A 27,619-nucleotide genomic window follows, 5' to 3' on the forward strand; every position below is an offset into this window, starting at 1 on the left:
CAAATCCTCCGCCACCCCCTCCATCCCTCAACTGGAAATAACCATCTCCCAGCTACTCTTATCCTCAGCACAAATTACTTTGACACTTCCACCTCAAATGTTACAGGTGCCCGGGGCAGCATTCCCTCCTGCCCCCCCCTTCCTTGTCCCAGCCCTGAGTATGTGGCCAGCCAGCAGAGGTGCCCAATCAATAAAAAAAAGGTGCTTCCAAGTGGATTTTTCAGGGAGGTAAATAATTTATTGATCAAGAAAACAGGTTAAAACACCATCAATGCATTTTGTGGCTCTTTAGTGGCCATCTTTGTGTAGAGCAGCAATTCTTTTTTTCAGATCCTCAGATCCTTCAGATCCTTCTTTGCCATGAGGTGTGTCCAGTGACCAGTATGAGAGAGTGAGAGCGATAACACCAAATTTAAAACACCTGCTCCCCATTCACACCTGAGACCATGTAACACTAACGAGTCACATGACACCGGGAAGGAAAATGGCTGAATGAAACAAATTGCCAAAACACATAAAAAGAACCTATTATAGTTTAGAAGAAATCCTCAAGAAAGAATCCTGTCACCAGTCAGTTATAGCACTACTAAAAGCATTTAAAAGAAGAACACATTTTTCCTAAAGGGCTACAGACCTTTACCCTATGAGCTCTCCCAGTAGCCCCCGAGTTCACCACTGTAACTTGCTTGGTACCTATTGTAGGTCCTGATGTTCAGTATTTCAGTCCAAATGAGTTAATTAATTGTTGTTGGCTAGTTCATCGCCTTTATTCGCTACTTTACCAAGGCAGTGGTGGTCTTGGAGGTGTGTTTGGGGTGGTTATCATGTTGGAATACTGCCCTGCGGCCCAGTCTCTGAAGGGAGGGGATCATGCTCCGCTTGGGTATGTCACAGTACATGTTGGCATTCATTGTTCCCTCAATGATCTGTAGCCCCCCAGTGCCGGCAGCACTCACACAATGCAATTGTTGTTGTATTCTTGTTGGTTCAGTGAGTTCTTTCAGATGTGTTGTTACTGGGTTAGTTCTCAACTATTCAGCATTTTTTTCATTCCAAACTGCTTTACATTCCAATTGGTAGGCTGTGACTATAGATAAGTCAGTGGTGCTCTAGGTGAGCAGAGACAAGGAGGAAGAAAAAAAAAAGGGATACAAAGTCACAGTATACTCTGGGCTGAAGGAATGCACACAGAACCCACCTATTAAAGGTAACTTTTCATGTTCGTTATATACCAATGTATATTTTTTCCGAATATACAAATGTGATATCATATAAATTTAATTTAATAATAATTTATAATAATTTAATCATTTATTTTTAATAATTTTAATATAAATTTACAGTAATCCCTTAATACGTAATCCCGTAATACAGTAATACGTAATCCCATTTAGAAAGATTTATTGTGACGAACAAGATAAATAATCTCGTTTTTTTTAAATAGTAAACTGTTAGCTCTTGTACACACGGTCGGAGATTCCGACGGAATGTGTCCTATCGGACCGTGTTGTTGGATAATCTGACTGTGTGTGGTCTCCATCAGACTGTTTCCATCGGAGTATCCGACGGACCAAGTTTTCCAAATTGTCCGTAAAATTTTCCGCCAAAATGCTCCGATCGGACATATCGCTTGATCTCCTCTTCTGAAGAGGTAATAGATTCAGTTCCTGTAATCTTTCCTCATAGCTGAACTCCTCCATGCCTTTTATCAGTTTGGTTGCCCTTCTCTGCACTTTCTCCAGTTCCCTGATATCCTTTTTTACCGATCATGTGTAGCCTACTCCGACGGACAAAGTGCCACGCATGCTCAGATCAAGTTCCTAGACCAAAGCTATTGGCTACTAGCCTGAACGTAGTCCCGTCGTAACGTTATGTACAATCGGATTTTCCGACAACTTTGTCCAACCGTGTGTATGCAACAGTTTCGGACAAAATCCGTTGGACAAAATCCCACGGATTTGGTTGTCAGAATGTCTGACCGTGTGTACAAGGGCTAACAATCCACGAGCGCCGCTCTCGTATTCCTTCTGTCAACTCTCGGTGATACCTATTGATCCAATCCCTTTGGATTGTTGCCGTTTTCTATTTTAAAAAAACGTGAGTTTATTTATCTTGTTTGTCACAATAAATCTTCCAAAATGGAATTACACTATGGGAACCTTTCTTTCCTATGTTTAAACCCAAATACCGAGATTATTAGGGAAGGGACTTGAACACTAGGTATTACCAGGATTGGATGGAAGCATATGAGTTCGGTGCTCATGGATGGTTGCCATTTGTTACTTTTTTTTTTTTTTTAAAGTGAGTGTATCTATTTTTGTCTGTCACACTAAACCCCTTTTAAATGGGATTACGCTATGGGCATTTTTTTCTTTTATGCTTAAACCCCCACATATCGAGGTTACTAGCGAAGGACTCATTTATTAAATCAAGAGGGAACATCTAAAGACTGCCATCTTTGATTGATTCATGCTGTATACCTTACGGAAGTAAAGTTAGGGGCTTGGACATATGCACATGGGCGACTATGTGACAGATGAGGTTTAATGTTGATAAATGTAAAGTTATGCACTTGGGGGCTAAGAATATGCATGCATCATACATACTAGGGGGAGTACAACTGGGGGAATCAATGGTGGAGAAGGATCTAGGGGTTTTGGTAGATCATAGGTTCAATAATAACATGCAATGCCAAGCTGCGGTTTCCAAAGTGAGCAAAGTCCTTTCTTGTATTAAGAGAGGTATGGACTCCAGAGAGAGAGATATCATTTTGCCCCCCTGTACAAATCATTAGTAAGACCTCACCTGGAATATGCAGTTCGGTTTTGGACACCAGTTCTCAAAAAGGACATCGGGGAACTGGAGAAAGTTTAGAGAAGGGCAACCAAACTGATAAGAGGCATGGAGGAACTCAGCTATGAGGAAAGATTAGAGGAACTGAATTTATTCCCTCTTGAGAAGAGGAGGTTAAGGGGGATATGATCAAAGGTTTCTTCACAATAATGCCGCGTGCGCACGATCGGAAATTCAGCCAGCAAAAGACCGATGAGAGCTTTTGGTTGGAAAATGCCACCGTGTGTATGCTCCATCGGACATTTGCTGGCTGAATCCAGATCTCCATAATAATGTTTGGAATTTTTTTGTATTGTCTTTTTTTTTTTTTGTTCTTTAATCAAGAACACCATTTTTTTTAAATATTTTAAAATTATTTTCTAGTCATCTGCATTATTTTTTTTTGTGTGTGTCAAGTTTACACAACAACATTGGTTGGTGTTGGTGTCCCTTGTTAAATTGACATTGTATTTTTGAAATGTACCTGCCTACTCACAAACTGTCCTATTTGAAGAAAAACACATAGGCAAGTATTTTCTGAAAAAAAAAATCTCAATTTATTCTGTCTGATAACAAAATAAAGAAGGCAACACTGGAGAAACTGCTGGAATTTGCGGGGCCTTTCTACCCCAGGGCAGACATCAACTATTTAGAAAATAAAATTGGTAGCTTGAGAAGTCCATATAATGGGAAGCACAATCTTGTCCAGGACTCCCAGAGATCAGGGACAGTAGCAGATGTCATGTATGTCCTCAGGCTGTGGTACTACAACTGAGGCTGTATAATTTGCAGCATTTCATTTTAAAAAGTTGTGCAGGATGCAGCAGCATAAAACAATGTGGTTCAGTTTGTACTCCGCCAGGTTGATTGCCATTAAAAGTAGGCGGAACCGGCTGGTCATTATCCCAAAGGTATTCTCCACGACTCTTCGGGCTCAGGCCAGCCGGTAATTAAAAACCCTCTTCTCTGGGGTGAGGGTCCTCTGGGGGAATAGCCTCATCACGTGATTGCCCAGACCAAATGCTTCATCAGCAATAAAAACATACGGAAGTCCTTCGACGTTCTCTTCCACAGGTGGCAATCCCAAGCCACCGCTCTAGAGACGTCCGTAGAACTCGGTCTGGGCAAAGACTCTACCATCCGACATCCGGCCATTCTTCCCCATGTCCACATAGAGAAACTCGTATGTCGCCGGCACCACCGCCATCAACACGATACTATGAAACCCCTTATAGTTAAAATAGTATGACCCCGAATGTGGTGTGGGATGATATGGACGTGCTTCCCATCTATTGCCCCTCCACAGTTGGGAAAGTCCCAACGATTGGCAAGTGGGATGCCACAGTCTGCCATTCCTGTGACGTTTGAAAGGAAACTGTGGAGTCAAAACAAAAACAATGCAAGCAGATTAGACACAAACATATTTAGAGACAAAAATCTAAGGTCCACTTATCAGATTCCTCACCCTCTCTGATGGCCCATTGACAAAATTTTAGGGGAGGGGGGTTTAAATGAGTTTGGGAGCCAAAAAAAAGCCTCTGACACTCTGCACGAATTTAAGGACAACAATAACATTTGTACACATTATAGGGGGTGTTTAGGGTAAATCAGTACAATGGAGCTGGCAAAATACATTGTTAAGTGACTAGGCTAGGTATGTATGGGCCCAGGATAGCATGCTTGGGAGGTTAGTGAAGGAAAATATGCATGTAGGTCAAAAAAGAGCATTAAAAGATTCCAGCATGCATGAGGACAAAGAGGACATGCGCAGCATATTACAATCAGGTTAATTATGGAATGATGAAATAAATACAAAACATTAAATATATAGAATGTGATGTTAAAGGATAAAACTTACTCTAATATAGTCCTTCTGCAGGACCTGAATAATAGCAGAACAGGTCTCTGAAATAATGATCCCCAGAACCTGGGGGGCGATGCCTGTAGAGAACTTGAGGTCCTGTAGACTTCTCCCTGTCGCCAAGTACTGCAAGGTGGCGACTAGCTTCTGCTTGGGAGTGATGGCTTGCCGCAGGCAGGTGTCCTGCCTGCTAATATAAGGGCTGAGCAAAGCCAAAAAATGGTAAAAAATGGGGTTCGCCATCTAGAGAAAATTTCTGAAATTATCAGGGTTATTCTCCTGGATCTGCCGCAGCAAAGGCATATGAGAGAATTGGTCACGCTGGAGTAACCAATTCTTGGTACATGAACTCCTCCCCATCCTGTTCATGGACTGGGTCAAAGTAAGAACCCCAACACCAAGCCCCCACACAGCACGAACTCTACGATGAGTACGTAACCGCAAAACGGTTGGTTGGTCAAAACGAACTAACCAAACGCACTGAAGCAAGGCCTGTGAAGAGCGAGCTGAAAATCAGTAATGAGCGGACAAGAACGCACTGAAAAACAGATACAAACTGACCACACGCACTGAAAACCAGATACACACCCATAAGCACAAACTGAACAGCAGTAAAACGATCGGAATTAGCACGAGTCTGAAAAGCGTGAATCGTCTCTCACCAAACTTCTACTAACACAAGATAAACACACGAATAGCAGAAAGAGCCCAAAGGGTGGCACACTGGCTATTGAACTACCGTTTTCTAGTTCTGTCGTATGCGCTGTACGTCACCGCGTTCTTGAAGGTCGGAATTTGGTGTGACCGTGTGTATGCAAGACAGCTTGAGCGGAATCCCATCGGAAAAACCATCATAGCTTTTTCCCACCAATATTCCGATCGTGTGTACGTGGCATAGGAGCTGTGAAAATGTGGAATAGACTCCCTTCAGAGGTGGCTTTGGCCAGCTCAGTAGATTGCTTTAAGAAAAGCCTGGATTCTTTCCTAAATGTACATAATATAACTGGGTACTGACATTTATAGGTAAAGTTGATCCAAGGAAAGTCCGTTTGCCTCTCTGGGATCAGGAAGGAATTTTTTTCCCCTGCTGTAGCAAATTGGATCATACTCTGCTGGGGTGGGGGGTTCGTCTTCCTCTGGATCAACTGTGGGTATATAGGATTTTGTATATGGGATTGTATTATATATTTTATTTTATTCGTTTATTTTTTATGTTTGAACTAGATGTCTTTTTTTTGAACCTGACTAACTATGCAATGACATAACTAATATTTAAAGCAAAGACATTCCGAGAAATGCTTTTGGTTTGTCAGCTGGTGGAACTGGTTTATAATACATTTTTTGCGACTACTTCCTTGTACAAAAAAACCCCATGAATAGTGAAGCTGACTCTTCTTAATTATATTTTCTTCTGTTTTCACCTCTTGCCTGAGTACAGATTTAGCCCCTAGTATGTTACATTCTTCTACTGTTGACTAACTCTATACCTCTGCTGGCAGTCCATTCCACACAATAACTACTCTTTCAATAAAAGAAAAAAAACTCTCTAAGCCCTTGTGTAGAGAAATCCGATCGGAAAAAGTGCCACGCATGCTCAGATCAAATTCCTACACCAAAGCTATTGGCTACTAGCCTGAACGTAGTCCCATCGTAACGAAATTACGTCATCACGTCGGAATTTCCGACAACTTTGCCCAACCGTGTGTATGCAACAGTTTTGGACAAAATCCGTCGGACAAAATCCAACGGAATTTGGTTGTCGGAATCTCCGACCGTGTGTACAAGGGCTTAGACTGGGTAATCCCATTCCTCCAAATTTCCTTTTTCTAGACAAGGAAGACTGGGAGCATCGTGGCTTTTTATCTGCCCATACAAATTTATTGAGTTGAGCCTGAACCGTTTTAAAAAAGGTTGCAGGAATAGGGATCGGGAGGGCTCTAAAGAAATATAAGAGCTTTGGAAGAATAGTCATTTTATATGCTGCCAGTCTGCCCATCCAGGATAGATGGAAATTTTTCAGTCTGTTTAAGTCTTGTTGGAGGGAGGTGAGGAGAGGTACATAGTTTATTTTAAATAAGGAGGAACTAGGTGTCGTTACTTGAATGCCCAAGTACTGAATAGGCTTGTCTGCCCAGGGGTATGGGAATTGTGTAGCCAAGGATGTTTGTATTTTTTCCTCTATATTCATGGCTAACAGATTTGATTTAGAGGTGTTGACTTTGTAGTAGGAGACTCGATTAAAGTGCTCTAACGTGGCGTGTACAGCTGGTAGGGAAGTTTAGCGTGAACGTAGTCCCGTCGTAACGAAAACGTCATCACGTCGGATTTTCTGACAACTTTGTCCGACCGTGTGTATACAACAGTTTCGGACAAAATCCGATGGACAAAATCCGACGGATTTGGTTGTCGGAATCTCCGACCGTGTGTACAAGGGCTAAGATTCGTTTGGAACATTGCTCCTTATAGTTTAAGGCCATGTCCCCGAAATTTTGTATTTTAATTTTGATACTTTGAATACTATTGGCTATTTGGTTTTCAATTTGACCCCATGGAGGGTATATAGTATTGATATTGGGGGGGGATATGGAGATGTCCTTAAGTTATTTCTTGCCCTGATGAAGGGGGCTCTCTTGGACCCTCAAAATACATATTGTCCTGCCTAGACTTTTATTGCAATAAAGTTTGATCTGGACCTCTTAGCAGTGGTGTGGCACTTCAATTTGAATTGTCTTGCTTTGGTAAATAGCAGCATAAATATAAATAGCAGCGTAAATATGGTTCAAATCAATTAACAGTCTTTTAATTTGGGATCAGAGGGTTGGGAAGGAGGTTCAGGTATTCTCAATGTCAAAGACTATAAACGTTAAAGGAACTTGCTTACTTTGACTGCATCCAGAGAATAGCCATTCGCAGCTGGATGAACACGCAGGTTGGACAGTCCCTCTCTCACAAGGCCTAGCAGCCAACAAGGTGCTTACTCAGGAAAAAAGTCTCTATCACCGACGTTGTTGCGCAACATGTAGGGAAACTAAACTGTAGAACACTTGTAGGATACCTGGATCTTTCAGCCAGCTTGGCGATATCCACAAGACCGGATTCTCTCGGTCACTTCAGCCCTTTCAGGCTCTTGTTAAGAAAACCAACCCGTACGTGGTGTTATTCTGAAGAGTCCTCCCCTGGAATGCTCGAAGTTCAATGGGTCTCTCCTGAACCGGAGACAGCTCCCATCCACCTTGGAATCCTCCTTTAGTTCCCCCATGGAGCCCTCCTGACTCCTGATACTCAGACTTCCTGTCTGCTGGGGTGGAGCCCAGTAGACATGTGCAAAAGGAAAAAAATTGTTTAGTTTAGTTTCGTTTTAATTTGTTAATTCATTAATTTCGTTTAGTTATATTCGTTAACTTCCTTAAATTCGTTTTCGGATTTCGTTTAGTTTTCTACCGAATTCGAAAAATCGGCCACATTCAAAAATATTTCAACCAAATTCGAAAATATTTCTACCGGATTCTAAATGATTTCAACATGATTCGACATTATTTCAACCACATTCGAAATGATTTCAACATGATTAAACATTATTTCAACCACATTCGAAAATATTTTGTGACCCGACTTTAGGGCCATGTATCTCGGGGTCACTTGGTGCTAGAAACTCCAAATTGGATATGTTGTAGTGCTAGTACTATTGTGTTTGCATACCAAATTTGGGGTTTCTAGCTATAAGTGATCCTGAGATATGTGGCCCCAAAATCGGGTTGCAAAATGTTATTCTCTGCTCTAAGAACTAATAACATTTTGCGACCTGATTTTGGGGCCACATATCTTGGGGTTACTTATAGCTAGAAACCCCAAATTTGGTATGCAAACACAATAATACTAGCACTACAACATATCCACATTTAAAGTGTCTAGCACCAAGTGACCCCGAGATACATGGTCCTAAAGTCGGGTCACAAAATATTTTCGAATGCGGTTGAAATAATGTTGAATCATGTTGAAATCATTTCAAATGCAGTGGAAATAATTTCGAATCATGTCGAATTCATTCGAATTCATTCATTATATTTCTTTCGTATTTGTTGTAATTTGTTATTTTTTTATTCGGACATTCGGATGCATTTCCATTTGTTACGAAACGAATTGCACAAGCCTAGAGCCCAGAACCATGGTCAGTACTAAAAGCCCAGCACACACCTGACCAATCAGTATGCTGGCTATTCTCAAAATCAGAACCCAGGACTAGGGATTGCATCCCACCCGGATCTCTCAGAAATCCCTGAGCTCCAGGTCCCAAAATGGACTTTAGAAAACACTGAGGAAACTGAAAGGCCAGTTTCCGCTTCATGATACACGCTCCCTGGAGCCCCTCAACCCGTCTGGTTGAGAATTCTGGGTCACATCCTTCTTCTAGACCCTGGCAGGGCAACGCTCTGCCACAATATATATATATATATATATATTATGGATAGATAGATAGATATACTGTGTATTTCACCCCAATTTTAAAAGAAAAAAGCATATGGAAAAAAATAAAAAACGTTTTGTATATTTATATATAAAAAAAGGAATAAGTCTCATGGTGTTTTTTTGTTTTTCAGGGAAGGAAGTCTGTTGGGAACGTTCAAAGGTGGAAAATGAGGAATATCTGCATCATCTTCCTGTTCTTTCACACTGGTGAGATGTTCTTATGGTCTTTTCTATAATTTGGTAGAGGACTTCAGTCATGATATCAGGATTCTATATTTATGTATCCATTGTGAAATACTATGGGGGAGAGATAACTGCATGGTAACTTTAAATAGTTGTCTTCAAAAATTAAATAATATTGTGCTAAAAGAAATGGCTACATGAGAAAACTGGTCTTTACTTTGAGCTGTGAAAGATCAGATCATCAAGAATTTAAACTAGAAAAAAACAATTCAGGTGCTATTACTGATAATACTAATCGTACTATACTGATGCTGTGTACACACGGCCGGACTTTTCAAAAGCAAAGGTCCGACGGAAACGAATCCGTCAGACAATTCGATCGTGTGTGTGGGCTTCATCGGACCTTTGCTGTCGAAAAATCAGACGGACTTTAGATTTAGAACATGTTTCAAATCTTTCTGATGGACTCGAGTCTGGTGTAAAAATCAGTTTGTCTATATGCTGGTCTGATGGATGAAAATCGACGCTAGGGCAGCTATTGGCTACTGGCTATGAACTTTCTTATTCTAGTCCAGTCGTACGTCATCACGTTCAAATGCGTCGGACTTTGGTGTGATTGCGTGTGGCCAAGACCATTCGTTTGGAAAGTTCGTCGGAACTCCACTGAAAAGTCCGTTGGGAAGACCGTCGGACCTAGTCTGCCGGAAAGTCCGGTCGTGTGTACGTGGAATCACACTACTCCAACTTATTTTGATACAACTACCACCACTGTATTACTGCTACATCCTATACAACATTTCTATTATGCCGCGTACACACGACCAGACTTTTCCGGCAGACTAGGTCCGACGGTCTTCCCGACAGACTTTTCAGCGGAGTTCCGACGGACTTTCCGAACAAACGGTTCCATCAACCATTGGTATGCTGTCATGGAGGCACCAGGAAAGGTGATTCTACAAATGCATGCCACACTTTGCACATATTTATTTGTAAAAAATGTTGAAAACCATTTATCATTTTCCTCCCACTTCACAATTATGTGGCACTTTGTGTTGGTCTATCAGATAAAATCCCAATAAAATACATTTAAGTTTTTGGTTGTAAGATGACAAAATGTGGAAAATTTCAACGGGTATGAATACTCTTTCAAGGCTCTGTATATAGATAAATAAATATCTAAACAGCTGAAATAAATTGATTATTGAATGAGTGACTTTATCTTTTTTGTCTTTTTTGTCCAGATGGTCTTCTCTATCCATATGGACCCTCAATTGACAATGTTACCCCAAAAAGTGATGATGGGGTGTCACCACCAATACCCTTCACTGTTCCTTATTTTGGGGAAAATTATTCTTCTATATATGTGAGTTGTACTATTTAAAGCTGTCGTTAATTCTGCTTATATGTAGTGGCCCCTGGTTTCTCCCTGCCACTCATCAACATGTAAGTTACATTTTCTTTCATACAGTGGTGTGAAAAAGTGTTTGCCCCCTTCCTCATTTCCTGTTCCTTTGCATGTTTGTCACACTTAAGTGTTTCGGAACATCAAACCAATTTAAACAATAGTCAAGGACAACACAAGTAAACACAAAATGCAATTTGTAAATGAAGGTGTTTATTATTAAAGGTGAAAAAAAATCCAAACCATCATGGCCCTGTGTGAAAAAGTGATTGCCCCCCTTGTTAAAACATACTATAACTGTGGTTGTCCACACCTGAGTTCAATTTCTCTAGCCACACCCAGGCCTGATTATTGCCACACCTGTTCACAATCAAGGCATCACTTAAATAGGAGCTGCTTGACACAGTAAGGTCCACCAGAAGATCCTTAAAAGCTACACATCATGCCGAGACCCAAAGAAATTCAGGAACAATTGAGAAAGAAAGTAATTGAGATCTATCAGTCTGGAAAGGGTTATAAAGCCATTTCCAAAGCTTTGGGAATCCAGCGAACCACAGTGAGAGCCATTATCCACAAATGGCGAAGACATGGAACAGTGGTGAACCTTCCCAGGAGTGGCCGGCCGCCCAAAATTACCCCAAGAGCGCAGCGACGACTCATCCAAGAGGTCACAAAAGACCCCACAACAACGTCCAAGGAACTGCAGGCCTCACTTGCCTCAGTTAAGGTCAGCGTTCATGTCTCCACCATCAGGAAAAGACTGGGCAAAAATGGCCTGCATGGCAGAGTTCCAAGGAGAAAACCACTGCTGAGCAAAAAGAACATCAAAGCTCGTCTCAATTTCTCCACAACACATCTTGATGATCCCCAAGACTTTTGGGACAACATTCTGTGGACCGATGAGACAAAAGTGGAACTCTTTGGAAGGTGTGTGTTCAAGTATATCTGGCGTAGAAGGAACACTGCATTTCATAAAAAGAACATTATACCAACAGTAAAATATGGTGGTGGTAGTGTGATGGTCTGGGGCTGTTTTGCTGCTTCAGGACCTGGAAGACTTGCCGTGATAAAAGGAACTATGAATTCTGCTGTCTACCAAGAGATCCTGAAGGAGAATGTCCGACCATCTGTTCGTGTACTCAAGCTGAAACGAACTTGGGTTCTGCAGCAGGACAATGATCCTAAACACACCAGCAAGTCCACCACCGAATGGCTGAAGAAAAACAAAATGAAGACTTTGGAGTGGCCTAGCCAAAGTCCTGACCTGAATCCTATTGAGATGTTGTGGTATGACCTTAAAAAGGCCGTTCATGCTCGAAAACCCTCCAATGTAACTGAATTAGGACAATTCTGCAAAGATGAGTGGGCCAAAATTCCTCCAGGACGCTGTAAAAGCCTCATTGCACGTTATCGCAAACGCTTGGTTGCAGTTGTTGCTGCTAAGGGTGGCCCAACCAGTTATTAGGTTTAGGGGGCAATCACTTTTTCACACAGGGCCATGATGGTTTGGATTTTTTTTCACCTTTAATAATAAACACCTTCATTTACAAATTGCATTTTGTGTTTACTTGTGTTGTCCTTGACTATTGTTTAAATTGGTTTGATGTTCCGAAACACTTAAGTGTGACAAACATGCAAAGGAACAGGAAATGAGGAAGGGGGGAAACACTTTTTCACACCACTGTACATTATTTTAGACCCAGTGATGTCAATTCTGGGTTTCTGTGCTTGCTGGTGGGAGAGGCCGGCAAGGTTCTGTACAAACCTTTCCAAAAATATCACACAGCCCCTGGCCTCAGGATTCCTCTCCAGAGCCTTTGGCCCTTATGATAGCAGTGGGCTGGCTCTTTAGAGGAGTTATAAAAATGTCAAAATGCCTTAATGATAGAAGTCAGTCTGGGGCAGTGAGCATTTGCATGCAGATTGCACTAGACAATGCCTACATGTAATGCCGAGCCTCCACCACGACTGAAATCATTTAAATCCAATGAATAAAAGGGGTGGGCAGGGACAGTCAGGCTGGGGAGGAAATTACTAGATAACAGTGGAGGCTGGTGCTCAAAATTTTTTGGGGGGGAGCAAATTCTGAAAAAACCCCATCAATTGCAGCCTCACTGTGCCATCAATCGCAGCCACTGTGCCCATCAATTGCCGACACTGTGCCATCAAATGCAGCCACTGTGCCCATGAATTGCCGTCACTGTGCCATCAAACGCAGCCACTGTGCCCATCAATTGCCACCACTGTGCCATCAAACGCAGCCACTGTGCCATCAAATGCAGCCACTGTGCCATCAAATGCAGCCACTGTCCCCATCAATTGCCACCACTGTGCCATCAAACGCATCCACTGTGCCATAAAATGCAGCCACTGTGCCATCAAGCGCAGCAACTGTGCCCATCAAACACAGCCACTGTGCCCATCAATTGCTGCCACTGTGCCATCAAATGCAGCCACTGTGCCCATCAAATGCAGCCACTGTGCCATCAAGCGCAGCCACTGTGCCCATCAAACTCAGCCACTGAGCCATCAAACACAGCCACTGTGCCCATCAATTGCCACCACTGTGCCATCAAACGCAGCCACTGTGCCATCAAACGCAGCCACTGTGCCATCAAGCGCAGCCACTGTGCCATCTAACGCAGCCCCTGTGCCCATCAATTGCCGCCACTGTGCCATCAAACGCAGCCACGGTGCCATCAAATGCAGCCACTGTACCATTAAATGCAGCCACTGTGCCCATCAATTGCCACCACTGTGCCATCAAACACCGCCACTGTGCCTTCAAACGCAGCCACTGTGCCCATAAATTGCCGCCACTGTGCCATCAAACGCAGCCATTGTGCCCATCAATTGCTCCCACTGTGCCCATCAATTGCTCCCACTGTGCCCCATCAAACGCTGCCAGTCTGTCCCCTGCTAGCCCGCCGTTTGCACTTACATGTCTCAGTGGGACAGCTCCTCAAAGTCTTCTCCCGTCCTCTCTTCCTGTCCTCTGCTATGATTGGACGCCTGGTGTCCAATCATAACGCCTGTCGTTTCAGCCAATCAGGTGATGGGTAACAGATCTGAGCAGCTGATTGGCAGAGAGACGGTTTAGTGTTAGGAAAGCGAATATTTCCTGTGACCTGTGAGCGCCCAGCATAGTGCTCGCAGGTCACCTTTTTTGACGCCTATTGGAGCCTATGGCTCTAATCAGGTGCTTCAAAATCCCCCCCCCCCCCCACCCGTGACTGTAATTCATTCCTGGCACCCAAAAAGGGACCGGGCGTCTGAATAGGGGGTGGCAGCAGCGGCCATGGATAGATTTATGCGATGCATGAATCTATCTATTGGTGATAGAGGGGGTGGGCGGGGCTTTATCTGACTTGTTGCAGCTTCTAATGCACATTGCAAGAAGCTCACAGTGTGCAGCGAACTCAGAGTAAGCCATTTCAGAAGAGGAGCCGGTACAACTATGCAAGAATGAAGGGAAGGCATAGATTGCATTCACAACATAACTCACTGTTGACAACCTTTGGTGTCTGCTGCAAATACATTTACTGTTTTGTCATCAGATTTTATTTTGTAAACTTAAAGCACAGATATAATCACCTCCCGTCATTCCCTTGCCAGCGCCCACATCTTTGACGTAACCCCTGTGCGTGCCTAAAAGGGTTCATTCATTCCGACACCGAGATATGCCTTTAACCACTTGACCTACAGAAGATTTTAACTCTGTCATGACCAGACCATTTTTTGCTATTCAGCACTGCGCTACTTAATCTGGCAATCGCCCAGTCATGCAAAACTGTACCCAAATGAAACTTAAAGCAAATTTTTCACACAAACAAAGCTTTCTTTTGGTGGTATTTGATCACCACTTTTTTTTTATTATTATTATTTTTATTATTATATAAACGAAAAATATAAATAAAAATATTGACAAAAAATGAAATTTTCTACTTTCTGCTATAAAACATATCCAAAAAAAAATCAAATCCAATTTTTTTTTACACATTTATGCCCAAATTCATTCTGCTACATGTCTTTGGTAAAAAAAAAATAAAAAAAAAATAAAAAAAATTCAAATAAGAGTATATTAATTGTTTTTTTGTGAAAGCTACAGAGTCTACGTACTATGGTATATGCTGTATATTTTAAAGTTGATCTATCCTGATGTACTGATGGCCTATCTAATTTCTTGAAGCACTAAAATGTCAGGACAGTACAAATATCACCTAATGACCCCTTTTTGAAAAAAATTTAAAATTAAAAAAAAAAAGACATTATGAGGTATTTAATAAGAGGCATGGCGAGTTTCTTAAATTATAATTTTTCGGCATAACATTTTGGAAAATGAAAAAATTTAATAAAAAATTATTTTATATGCTGCCACCAGTGCAATACGGCATCATCATACTGTATAATTGGTATGGCAGTAATCAGGGATACTGACTGGCGATAATATGTAAAAAAAAAAAAAATAATATTTAATTTTGTTTTTAAACATTTAGGTCTTTTTATATATATATATTTTTTTCCTTTCTTAATATTTTTTTTTTTCATTCTGTCACAAGAGTAGTCCAGTGTCACCCTAGCGAAAATGGACTACTCTGTGGGGAGTGTAATTGGGGACGTTTTTTTTCTTTTACAGTGTTATTGCTTTTAACAGTGAAGTACAGTTTTAGCTGCCATGAATTGGTTAACATTCATGACAGTTTAGTTACTGTTGACATGCTACGATTGGCTACAGCTAATGACATAGTACAGGTAGCCTGGTACCATGTGATAGCTGCAAGCCAATCACAGCTTCACAATACTAAGCAAGCAGTCTTAAATGGCTGACCAATCATAGTGATCATGATACCCAGTTACCGGTTGCCACTAACAGCAGTCCCCTGTCTCTGGTGGCCAAAGTGATCAAAGGAGCGCCCTTAAAGAGGAAGTAAACCCTGATGAGTTTACTTCCTCTTTGATTCCCTGCAAAGGTAAAGCATAATGGACTACTGTGCATCGCATAGTAGCCCATTGTGTGTCACTTACCTGACACAGGAGCCAGCGAAGTCACCGCTGTCCCCTGTAGTATGGCGCATCCATCTTCTCGGTGGGTCTTGCTGCTCCGCGGCTGTCATTCGGCGAAGCCGCGATGACGTCACTCCCGCGCATGCGCACGGGAGCCACCACCATATCGCCGTTGGCAGCGGCGCGCTCACTGCGCCTGCTCGCCGCTGTCTTTCGGCAAATATCTCCTAAACTGTGTAGGTTTAGGAGATATTTCTTGGACCTACAGGTAAGCCTTAATCTAGGCTTACCTGTGGGTCAAAGTTGGTTGTAAGGGTTTACAACCACTTTAACCCACAGCAGTATATGGGAACTAAGTCATGTGCACTGGACTGCAGCCCTGACCTTATTTGATACACCAATTGTTACCCAGGTTTTCTCATCCAACAACCTCACAAATGCTCTTTTGGCTGGATGGGCACAAATTCTCACAGAAGCCCAAACGCTTGTGGAAAGCCTACCCAGAAGAAAATGTTATAGCTGCAAAGGCTGCAAAGGAGGTGGGGGGACTCCATATTAATGTCCATGATTTTGGAATAGAATGTCCTACAAGATCATATAAGGTCAGGTGTTTTTGGTCATATTGCGTACTTCAAAAACCTGCACATGCATTAGGGAATAATTTAGATAATGAAAAATGAAAATGTATAACGTTTTAGAAATTGATCATTTTAATTCCCCATCTTTCAATATGTAGCACCCTCCTGGTGAGGTCGCTAGGGATGATGAGGTAAATTTTGCTTGTGGCTCCTCTGTAGCCAGTGGAGCAGAGTGTGATTGCTTTTGGCTGGTCTGAGTCTTGCTGAGTCTTAACAGGGTTAACTATCATAAAGCAATGATTCCGGGTGGCTGCACTTCCAAAGATCCTCTTTATTCAAACTTAATGTGACAAGTAGTTAACAGATGGAGCAGGGGACAAAGAGGTAGACGCATTTCGTGCAAATGTTAGTCATTACCTGACTATGACCTGACTAATAACTAAGCGCTAACACTTGCATGAAATGCGTCTACCACTTTGTCCCCTGCTCCATCTGTTAACCACTTGCCACATGAAGTTTCAACAAAGAGGATCTTTGGAAGTGCAGCTGTCTGGAAACATTGCTTTATGATACACAGCATGTGAGCTGGGCTAGCACCTGACTAGTGTGTGTGTGTGGGGATTAACTGTAGACTCACTCACCTTGAGCAGCTTTTTTTGTTTCATACAGGGTTAACTATTTTCCCCTGCCTTCTAGTGGAATCTAGTAGGCTGGACGAGTCAGGCCCTGGACTTGCATAATTACACAGCTTCAGCAAATCTCTGGGAGAGAGAATGGACAGTAGGGGGCTGAGGTGTGTATAAATAGGCTGGGTCCTGAACCAGCAAGGCCCTTGTCCTGGAGGAGAAGACCCAGTCTGAAAGGCTGCTGACCTCCTGTGAAAGATAGCTGAAGTCTGCAGGAGTGTCAATGAGGTTCCAGCTCAGGGAGAGCTAGAGGGCCTACTTTTTCAAAGGGGTTCATTGAGGTCCCAGTTCAGGGAGAGTTAAGCGGCCTGCTTTCTCAAAGAGGTTCATTGATGTCCCAGCTCAGGGAGAGTTGAGGGGCCTTCTTTTCTCAAAGGGGTTCATTGAGGTCTCAACTCAGGGAGAGTTGAGTGGCCTGCTTTCTCAAAGGGGTTCATTGAGGTCTCAGCTCAGGGAGAGTTGAGTGGCCTGCTTTCTCAAAGGGGTTCATTGAGGTCCCAGCTCAGGGAGAGTTGAGGGGCCATCTTTTCTCAAAGGGGTTCATTGAGGTCTCAGCTCAGGGAGAGTTGAGGGGCCTTCTTTTCTCAAAGGGGTTCATTGAGGTCTCAACTCAGGGAGAGTTGAGTGGCCTGCTTTCTCAAAGGGGTTCATTGAGGTCCCAGCTCAGGGAGAGTTGAGCAGCCTGCTTTCTCAAAGGGGTCCATTGAGGTTCCAGCTCAGGGAGAGCTGGAGGGCCTACTTTTTCAAAGGGGTTAATTGAGGTCCCAGCTCAGGGAGAGTTAAGTGGCCTGCTTTCTCAAAAGAGGTTCATTGAGGTCCCAGCTCAGGGAGAGTTGAGGGGCCTTCTTTTCTCGAAGGGGTTCATTTAGGTACCAGCTGAGGGTGAACTGGGAGGCCAATCTCTAAAGTCAATTTGGAGGGAGTCCACTGATGATCTGGCCTGGGGTCTAACGGTTAGAGGGGTCTGCTGGGTATTGGAAGGAGGCATTATAGCCCACAAGGACACAGTGAGTAAAGGTCTGAGAGAGAGAGGTCCTAGTGCCTGTTGCAGTTTAATCATCTGGGTGAGTGTTACAGAGTTGCTGGCTTAGGACTGCTCTAGAAATTGAGAATACGCTTGAGTTGTGTGTCCATTTGCTGCTATTCCAAAAATGGGCCCACCCTGGAGGGTCTAGTTATAACCAGAGAGTGTCTTCTCTTACACTTTACACTAAATTTTAAGCATTAAACTTCAAAAAGGACACCCATTGCGTGATCATTGTGTTGTGAGATTGTGGAGCTGATGTGTGCTTGGCTGCCATGCACCGAATAGGGAATAGAACCGGGGGACAAAACTACAAGACCGGTCTGTGTGTTATAAATATATATTCGAAAGTTTTCTTTAAATGTCTAAAAGGATTTGTGGCTTGACCTGCACCTGCTGGCAGAAAATTGGAACATACCATTTTCATATTCAATAATTATATATATATACTATATTTATTTGAACACCAATTTTTTTCTTACCTTTTTATTTTTAAATCCAGCCAAAAAAAGAAAGAAAAAAAATACATAAACCCCCTATAAATCCACTAAAGTTGGATAGTTCTTAAGCCTTGTACACACGGTCCGAGAATCCGTCGGAATGTGTCCTATCGGACCGTGTCGTCGGATAATCCGACTGTGTGTGGTATGCATCGGACTGATTCCGTCCGAATATCCGTCGGACCCAATTTTCCAACATGTTGGAAATATTTCCTGACCAACTGGGCCGGTCGGACCTAATCCAATCATGTGTAGAACATTTTGATCGGACCAAGTGCCACGCATGCTCAGATCAAATTCCTACATCAAAGCTATTGGCTACTAGCCTGAATGTAGTCCCATCGTAACGAAATTACGTCATCACGTTCTGAATGATTGGATTTTTCGATAACTTAGTCCGACCGTGTGTATGCAACAGTTTCGGACAAGATCCGACGGACAAATTCGACGGATTTGGTTGTCGAAATCTCCGACCGTGTGTACAAGGGCTTATACTTTGCAGAAGCAAATACTGTATAAGGCAGAGGCAGCCTGAGCTTTTTGGGAAACCGAACCACCAAAAAAAAAAAAAAAAAGATCAAACTCTGTATGTGATTATACCATGTGACACAGTAAGGAAAATAATAATCCAAGTTTTTTTTTCCTATCATAGGTGAACAACAATGGTCTTTTGTCATTTGATGTAGAGCTTGGGAATAGCAGCGTGCTGCATTTAACCAATGCCACAGTGGGGCCATTCTTAGCTCCGTTTTGGGCTGATATAAATAATGAAATCTTGGGGGAGGTATATTACCGTCTCAGCAATGATTCAGAGCTTCTTAATTTGACAAGAAATGACATTTCCAGCTATTTCCCAGGTGTTTCCTTTTCACCAAAATGGGTTCTTGTGGCAACATGGGACAAGGTTTCATATAACCATAACCAAACAAACAAGGTGTGTATTATATTGGTATAGGGAAAGTGAACTACTGTGGCAACTAAATTTAGAATCTACTATCTATTAACTATCTGCTAACTAACTGCTACTCATCTAACTTTTTCTCCTCAACTAGCTACTCTGTACCCACTAAATATTACTTCTTCTACTTTAATACATACAAGCTAATGCTGCTCCTCCTCTACCATCTACTAACTACCAGCTAATCCACTACGAATGAAAGTAATCTTCAACTTACTCACTGCTCACTAACTACTACTAATCTATCATCTATTAACTACATGCTAACTATGTGGAAAAAATTGCAACAAGGCGAAAAATTGGGACTTTACATGAAGCACAGCTTAAGAGCATAAAAAGGTAGAATCATAACAGAAATATGAAAAATAAATATATTGATAAAATTTTATAAAAAATATATACTGTACTGTACTTGCAATTGCTCCTGATGAGTGGGGGTTCCCACGAAACGCGTAGAGCCTTTGCCTTATGCTCCATCTTCAAATCATGTGATCTTGAGACTCCGTAATAAGTGACATGATTTTCAATATTATTGTTCATTTTTATTTTTTTTTTATTTCAATATTTGGTGCCGCAAAAGTCCCTTACCTCCAAACGTTTTTGTGTCTATTATTGTTCATTAATGCATATTTATTCTTATTTCTACATGATTGTTGTTGTCTATGAATAGTATAATTGCACTACCGCGTACCAATGTTTCTATTAGCTAACAAATCAAGGTGAAAAATTGGGACTTTACATGAAGCACAGCTTAAGAACATAAAAAGGTAGAATCACATGATCATGGACTCCGGAAACATGAGCATTAACTCAAAAGAATAACGTAATATAATTTGATACAATCTAGACAACATATTTACATGATGTTAGCATAATTCATAACAGAAATATGAAAAATAAATATATTGATAAAAATTAATAAAAAATATACTAATTCATAAACAATATGGTTGAATTGATGATGGTATAATTAAAAACATATGGGTAATAGAAACATTGGTACACGGTAGTGCAATTATACTATTCATAGACAACAACAATCATGTAGAAATAAGAATAAATCTGCATTAATGAACAATAATATTGAAAATCATGTCACTTATTACTGAGTGTCTAGATCACATGATTTGAAGATGGAGCATAAGGCAAAGGCTCTACGCGTTTCGTGGGAACCCCCACTCATCAGGAGCAATTGTAAGTACAGTATATATTTTTTATAAATTTTTATCAAAATATTTATTTTTTCATATTTCTGTTATGATTCTACCTTTTTATGCTCTTAAGCTGTGCGTCATGTAAAGTCCCAATTTTTTCCACATAATAGGGATGGAGGCAGATGAACCTATCCATTTGTTGCCTCATGTAAAGTCCCAAATACCCTGCACCTCTTTTTTTCCGCTACATGCTAACTAGCTGCTACTACTTCTCCTCAAATACCTACTCAGTACCTACCGTACTTATCACTATTTCTCCTTCTCTACTGCCTAACCACTAACAACTGATACTCCTTATACCTAACCGCTAGCTAACAAATCAGTAAAGAAATCCACCATTTGTTTTCATTTTTAGACAAACACATTTCAAACTGTTCTGAGCACAGATGAGAACTCAACATTCATCATGTTTAATTATGGTGATATTCAGTGGCCAACGGGCAAAGAAAATGAAGGTCCTCCTGCATTGGTATGCATTTTTCCCATCATTCATTTGCTTACCCTTATATTATTGGCTGTATTAGCTGCAACCCCGGTATCCCATGAGTACACCCATAGATAATTCTATTCTACTGTGCACAGAGCTTGGACCTTAAGGCCGGGTTCACACCGCTGCGATGCGGGAACGCCGCGAATCCGCGGCGTTTTCCCGCATCGCATTACTCCCGCCGGCAGTTCACACTGCCCTATGCGGACGGCTGGGAGTGTCAATGATATGTTAATGACACCCCCAGATCCGTCCGCATATCGCAGTGCGATCTGCCGACTCGCACAGGAATCGGATCGCATGGTGTGAACCCCCATGCGATCCGATTCTGTTGCGGACCAAAAAAAGGGTCCTGTGCGAGTTTGCTGCGGGAGCGATGCGAATTCAGCCATACTATCTGTATGGCTGAACTCGCATCGCTACAGAGATCGGATGTGATTTGCGGTGCGAATCACATCCGGATCTCCCCCCGCAGCAGTGTGAACTCAGCCTAAAGGCCCCGCACTAGTTTGATGATGTCTGGGAACCTCAATGAAACTCTATAGAGCAGTGGTTCTCAACTCTTGTCCTCGGGGCCCACTAACAGACAAGGTTTGAAAGATAACTGAAATAAATTACAGGTGATATCATTTGCTGCACAGTGATTGCCGTATTCTAATCTACATCTCCCCTAGGTAATACTTAAAATCTGTCCTGTTAGTGGGTCCTGGGGACAGGAATTGAGAACCAATATAGAGTAACTGGTATATAGCATTATAACTTGATTAAAGGGTTAAGAACAATCATGATTATCCACTTTCAGACCGGACCATTATACTGGCTTAAGGCCAGACCACTTTTTGTAATTCGGCACTGCGTCACTTTAACTGACAAAATTGATGTCCTTTTTTCCCACAAATAGAGCTTTCTTTTGGTGGTATTTGATCACCTCTGCGGTTTTTTATTTTTTTGCGCTATAAACAAAAAAAGAGCAACAATTTTGAAAAAAACGCATTATGTTTTACTTTTTTTTCTATAATAAATATCCCCCAAAAATATATAAAAAAACATTTTTTCCTCAGTTTTGGTCGATATGTATTCTTCTACATATTTTTGGTAAAAAAAATTGCAATCAGCGATTATTAATTGGTTTGCGCAAAAGTTATAGCGTTTACAAAATAGGGGATAGTTTTATGGCATTTTTATTAATATATATTTTTTTTTTTACTAGTAATGGTGGCGAACAGGGATTTTTATTGTGACTGCGACATTATGGCGGACACATCAGACATTTTTGACACATTTTTGGGACCATTGGCATTTATACAGCAATTAGTGCTATAAAAATGCACTGATTCCTTTGTAAATGACACCGGCAGTGAAGGGTTTAACCACCCGGTGGCAGTGTAGGGGTTAAGGGTGTCCTAGGGGTGTTTTGCTAACTGTGGGGGGCGTGGCTGTGTTGTACACATCATTGATCTCTGCTCCAATCCTAGGGAGCAGAGATCAGTGTCACTGTTGCTAGGCAGAACGGGGAGATGCTTGTTTACTTTAGAACCTCCCCGTTGTTCCTCCCCGTAAGATGATTGCGGGTATACCCACGGCGATTGAGTCTGTGGGTCCCGCGATCGGACTTACGGAGGTTCCGACCAGCGCGTGCGTGATGGCATGGCGGCAAATTTAAAGGGACGCACCTGGACGCCCATTTGCCTGACCGTGCCATTCTGCCGACGTATATGTGTGTGCGCCGGTCGGGAAGTGGTTATGGATACTTAAAAGAACAATGTTGAACTCAGCTGAATGCCACTATGTTTCTATATATACACTATATGGCCAAAAGTATGTCAACTCCCGTAAAAGTGATTATGTTTGGGTGTTTCCATTGAAGGGTCTTGTTAATGCTACACCAATTGTGCTCTTCTAGCCTTGTGGTCCCAGCTTCATAAAGACCCTTTTCTGTTCCAGCATGACTGTACCCCTGTGTTACATAGTTATATAGTTAGTCAGGTTGGAAAAAGATACAAGTCTATCAAGTTCAACCAAAAAAATTAAATAAAAATATAACCCCATATACACAAACCTACACCCACAGTTGATCCAGAGGAAGGCAAAAAACCCCAGCAGAGCATTCTCCAATTTTCTACAGCAGGGGAAAAAAATTCCTTCCTGATCCCCCGAAAGGCAATCAGATTTTCCCTGGATCAACTTTACCTATAAATGTTAGTACTCAGTTATATTGTGTACATTTAGGAAAGAATCCAGGCCTTTCTTAAAGCAATCGACTGAGTTTGCCAGAACCACCTCTGGAGGCAGTCTATTCCACATTTTCACAGCTTTTACTGTGAAGAAACCTTTCTGTGTACAAAGCCAGCTCCATAAAGACAAGGTCTGATGAGTTTGTTGTGTAGGAACTCAGGTGCATTGTACAAAGCCCTGACCCCAACCCTACTGCATAGTTTAGGGATAAAAATTGGATTACCGACCAAGCCCAATCTTCTCCTTCAAATTTAGCCTTAGAGGCCACAAATGCTCTTTTGGCTTAATGGGCACAGATTCCCACAGACACACTCCAAAATCTGGTGTAAAGCCTTCCCAGAAGAGTGGAGGCTGTTATAGCCACAAAGGATGGCTAACTCCATTTTAGCACCCATGGTTTCAGGATAGGATGTCCATCAAGCTCATATAAGCCATACAATATATATATATGTATAGAAATAAATGAACAGAACATCATTTTTCTCTAGGCCGGAGGTAGTGGTGGATTTACGGAACTGAAATTTGAAATCCCAGGATCTTTAACTGCTGACATAATCAACATAACTCACACAAGTAATGTCAACTTTCCAGGACGTTGGGTGTTCAGAGTTGACCAGGTAGAGGTTGGGTCACCTATAATAAAAATAGGTAAGAAACATCGTTGTTAAATGTAGTTTTTTTAATAAAGTTTTTTCTCTACGGTAGGTTAAAGTTCTACTGCAACAGTGGTAACTGGACAAAATACAACTTTTAATACCACCAGAGCACACAGTAACTATAATAATGCAGTATGGAGAACTACAACCTTTTTCAATGGGTGGAAAAGAATATTTACTTTCCAAGTGCTATTTTCTATATTTTCTATTTGCATTCTTTATCACATTGATATTGAGCTGTGGTTACATAACTGCAGCACCAGGGAATTTGTCATTTGTGTTGGGATTGTGGCAGGGAAACATCGTCAGTCGCAGGTTATCATGGTGGCAGGGAATATTGTGGTGGTGCCAGGGAAACATTGTTGGGTGGTGGGTCATTTGATTGACAATATATTTGCAGAATTGGATGACATGAATGATCATAGAGTTACATCAGGGGGACATTATTTTTCGTATTTTTGTATTAAAAGAATTTTTCAAGGTGTCTGTGTATTGAAATAATTTTTTTTAGAAAATAAGATAAGGGGTACTAATGTACTCCTATTCTCATCCAGCAGGCAGGGGAGGACTGAGCATTCGGCCACTCGGGCACTGCCCGAGGGCCCCCATCAAGGTTGCCAGCCTCAGTAAAACCAGGGACAGTATGTAAAAATCTGTGGTTTTTTTACATCTGTCTCTGAAATGTCCCTTACCGACATCCTTTTGGTCTAAAAATCCTGAGATTATAGTTGCCCCAACTCTCCAGTACCTTCTCAGCCATTAGAAACATGTCTGTGTATACTGTGTGTACATGTACGTGTATACTGTGTGTGTGTTTGTGTATACTACGTGGCCCCATAATCTCTGACTGCTTGGGGGCCCCATAATCTCCTATTGCCCGGGGGCCCCATGAGTTGTCAGTCCGCCCCTGCCCGCAGGGATGGGGGCTGATATCTGGGGTTCCCTTATAAAGGGGTTTCAAGATTCTTTTATGTTCCCCCCTCAAACCTCCACATCGTTTTTTGAGGGACTGAATGTGGGGAAGCAGCCCTTGTCCCTTTACATTGGGACAAGTCACTTTGCAAAGAAGGAAGGCTTCACTGCTCTCCCTTTCAAGGTAACCCCCACAATGTTGAAAGGCATGTGGCCTGATTTTTACCAGAAGAGAGTGGGTGCACACTCACTGCCCTGCTTTTCCTGCCCCCCTAGGCTGCATGCATGGAATATTTTTTTTACTTTTTAAATGTTGACTGCCACTTAAAAAATGTGAGTTCCCCTTGAAATTCCAACCAGACCCTTGTTCAGACATGAAGTCTGGGTAGACAGGACAGGACCCCCCACCATGCCTGCATTAGACGTGCAAGTTACATGGTAACTTTTTCTAATACAGTTTAAAGACATACATCTTTTCTGAATGAGCGGAAAAAATGTATTATTTCCAAATGCTTTCTTTTCTATTTTGCTAAGATAAGATTTGTACCCTTCAAGATGGAACTTGGTTAAAACATGAATTTGAAAAAAATAAATAAAAAATCACTGTTGATTTTATTAAATCCAACTCCACAAAAAATGTTTTTAACACCTTCATGATGAAGGTAAAACAAATATTAATGCCCCGAACAGTTTTGCAACTTTGACATGTGTTAGTAAAACTGCACATATCATCACAACTACTTAGTGTATCCGGGTGAATTATTCTTTGTTTTTGTTTGCTAAGCATAAATCGGGCTTTCATTTGGGGGTAAATTGTCATGGATTTCTCAATTTTCTTTTTTACTATCAAAGGAAATTTGGCACAAAATAGTAATTGTATTTAAAATGTAGCTGTATGTGAACCGGGCTCCATAGAGAGCTGGTCACAATCTCCTGTCATGCGAATTGGATGGGGCGAAATCCACACTCAATTCGCATAGGTGTGAACCCAGCCTTAGATATTTTCTTCAATGGTGAAGTAAGTTATGATTGTTCTTTTCGTCAGATCTCCTCTACCCATATGGATCTTCAATTGACATTATCAATCCAAAGTCAGATGATGGAGGATCTCCAAAAATATTTCCGTCCAGGGGCATCCCACTATTTGGGAGAAATTACTCTTATCTCTATGTAAGTATACCATTTATTGAAAATCTCTTTTATTGACACATTAAATCCTGAAACAACCATCAATTCAAAATTAGGCTTCACCCAATGAAATATTGTTCTCCGGTCATACACCCATTTCTTACTTTAGATAAATAGGTACAATTCCTCACAAATTCTACATTGCTACATATGGTTAAAACAGTTTTCTTCTCAATTTTCTCCTTCACAGGTGAATAATAATGGTCTGTTATCATTTGCATCATCAATCAGTCAATATACGCCACAAGCTCTTCCTGTTGCTTTTGGAAACCCGTTCCTGGCTATCTTCTGGGCTGATGTAAATAATGCATTAGCGGGTGATATATATTATCGTGAGAGCACCGATCCCTCTCTTCTGTCCCGGGCCACCTCCGATATCAGAACTTACTTCCATGCCGTGAATTTCACAGCTCAGTGGGTCTTTGTAGCCACATGGCACCGAGTTGCTTATTATGGTTCTTCAACAAACAAGGTGAGAATATTACCATGATGGGTCTTTTTAATGCTGTAATAATGGTTGTTTTCTGAAATTAAAAATCTTTTTCAGAGGTTTAGTCTCCAACTATCATTTTCTGTACTTTCAGGTGAACACATTTCAGGCTGTCCTGAGCACCGATGGCAATCAGACCTTCCTTCTGTACAATTATAAAGATATTCAGTGGCCAACTATGAGTTGGAATGGTTTCTCCCGGGATGGACCTTTGGCATTGGTGCGAAGATCACTTTATTCCTGAACTACAAGTTTTTCAATGTATTGTATTGTGATCACATGACTTTGTTTATTAATGGAGAAACTGTTTACCGTGCTAGCAATAACATGGTGATCAATTGTTTTTTGAAAAACTTCTAAAACCATCTTTATTAAAGAAACAGATCCAAAAATTACACAGGTATCAAGATTAGAATGTCTTGATATGTTTCCAACTCAAAGTGATTAGAACTTATAATTAAACGCTTTGTATGTGTGAAACTCGTCAAGGCTACTTATCTTGCTACCCATCAACATTACATCTGATTGCACTAATAAGCTTTAGCGTAGCCGTGAGATCAAGGAAGTACTATTTTTTTTTTTTTTTTTGGTGTTTTGTTTAGCACATAGTAAAAATTGTTAAGTCTAAAAGCCAGTGTGACTCTGGTCAGTTACAGAATAGAACAATCTGTTTCCTACTGTGTATGCCTGAGTCACGCTGTGCTTTGGGAATGGTCCTGTAGTCTTGCAAATGTGGCAATGGAGATGGGGGGGAGGTGCAAGGAAGTGGAGCTTCACATCTTGGCTGGAGTTCCACTTTAAGGACCACTTCAGAACGTAGTCAAAATAGTTAAATCTTGAGGTTCACGGGTGACTCTGGTCAGTTACACATTAGAACTGCCTGTTTACTACTTTGCATGTGCTAGTCACGCTGCGCTTTGTGAATGGTCCCATTATGGGACC

At 41.6% G+C, this 27,619-nt stretch overlaps 2 protein-coding genes across 13 annotated transcripts in view; both read left to right on the plus strand.

The window, feature by feature from the left end:
• The window catches only part of LOC143933542 (uncharacterized), a 297,764-nt gene that overhangs the window by 203,960 nt on the left and 66,185 nt on the right, over positions 1 to 27,619 (plus strand). The gene's annotated exons all lie outside the window — the stretch shown is intronic.
• LOC143933545 (sushi, nidogen and EGF-like domain-containing protein 1) lies at positions 1,024 to 25,885 on the plus strand. The gene is made up of 7 exons (XM_077456471.1): positions 1,024 to 1,207; positions 9,292 to 9,367; positions 10,585 to 10,706; positions 19,190 to 19,471; positions 21,065 to 21,178; positions 23,920 to 24,048; positions 24,137 to 25,885. The coding sequence occupies exons 2-7, from the start codon at positions 9,328 to 9,330 to the stop codon at positions 24,161 to 24,163; spliced, it is 714 nt and encodes a 237-aa protein (XP_077312597.1). The 5' UTR covers positions 1,024 to 1,207; positions 9,292 to 9,327; the 3' UTR covers positions 24,164 to 25,885.

The sequence above is a fragment of the Lithobates pipiens genome, unplaced genomic scaffold (assembly GCF_037356315.1).
Source record: "Lithobates pipiens isolate NorthernLeopardFrog02 unplaced genomic scaffold, aLitPip1_a1.2 Scaffold_27, whole genome shotgun sequence".
Lineage (NCBI taxonomy): Eukaryota > Metazoa > Chordata > Amphibia > Anura > Ranidae > Lithobates > Lithobates pipiens.

Coding starts and splice junctions, on each gene's coding strand:
- LOC143933545 (XM_077456471.1), top strand. CDS start 9,328: ATGAGGAATATCTGCATCATCTTCCTGTTCTTTCACACTG. Junction 9,368..10,584: donor CTTCCTGTTCTTTCACACTG/GTGAGATGTTCT, acceptor TTTTTTGTCCAG/ATGGTCTTCTCTATCCATAT. Junction 19,472..21,064: donor ACCATAACCAAACAAACAAG/GTGTGTATTATA, acceptor TTTCATTTTTAG/ACAAACACATTTCAAACTGT.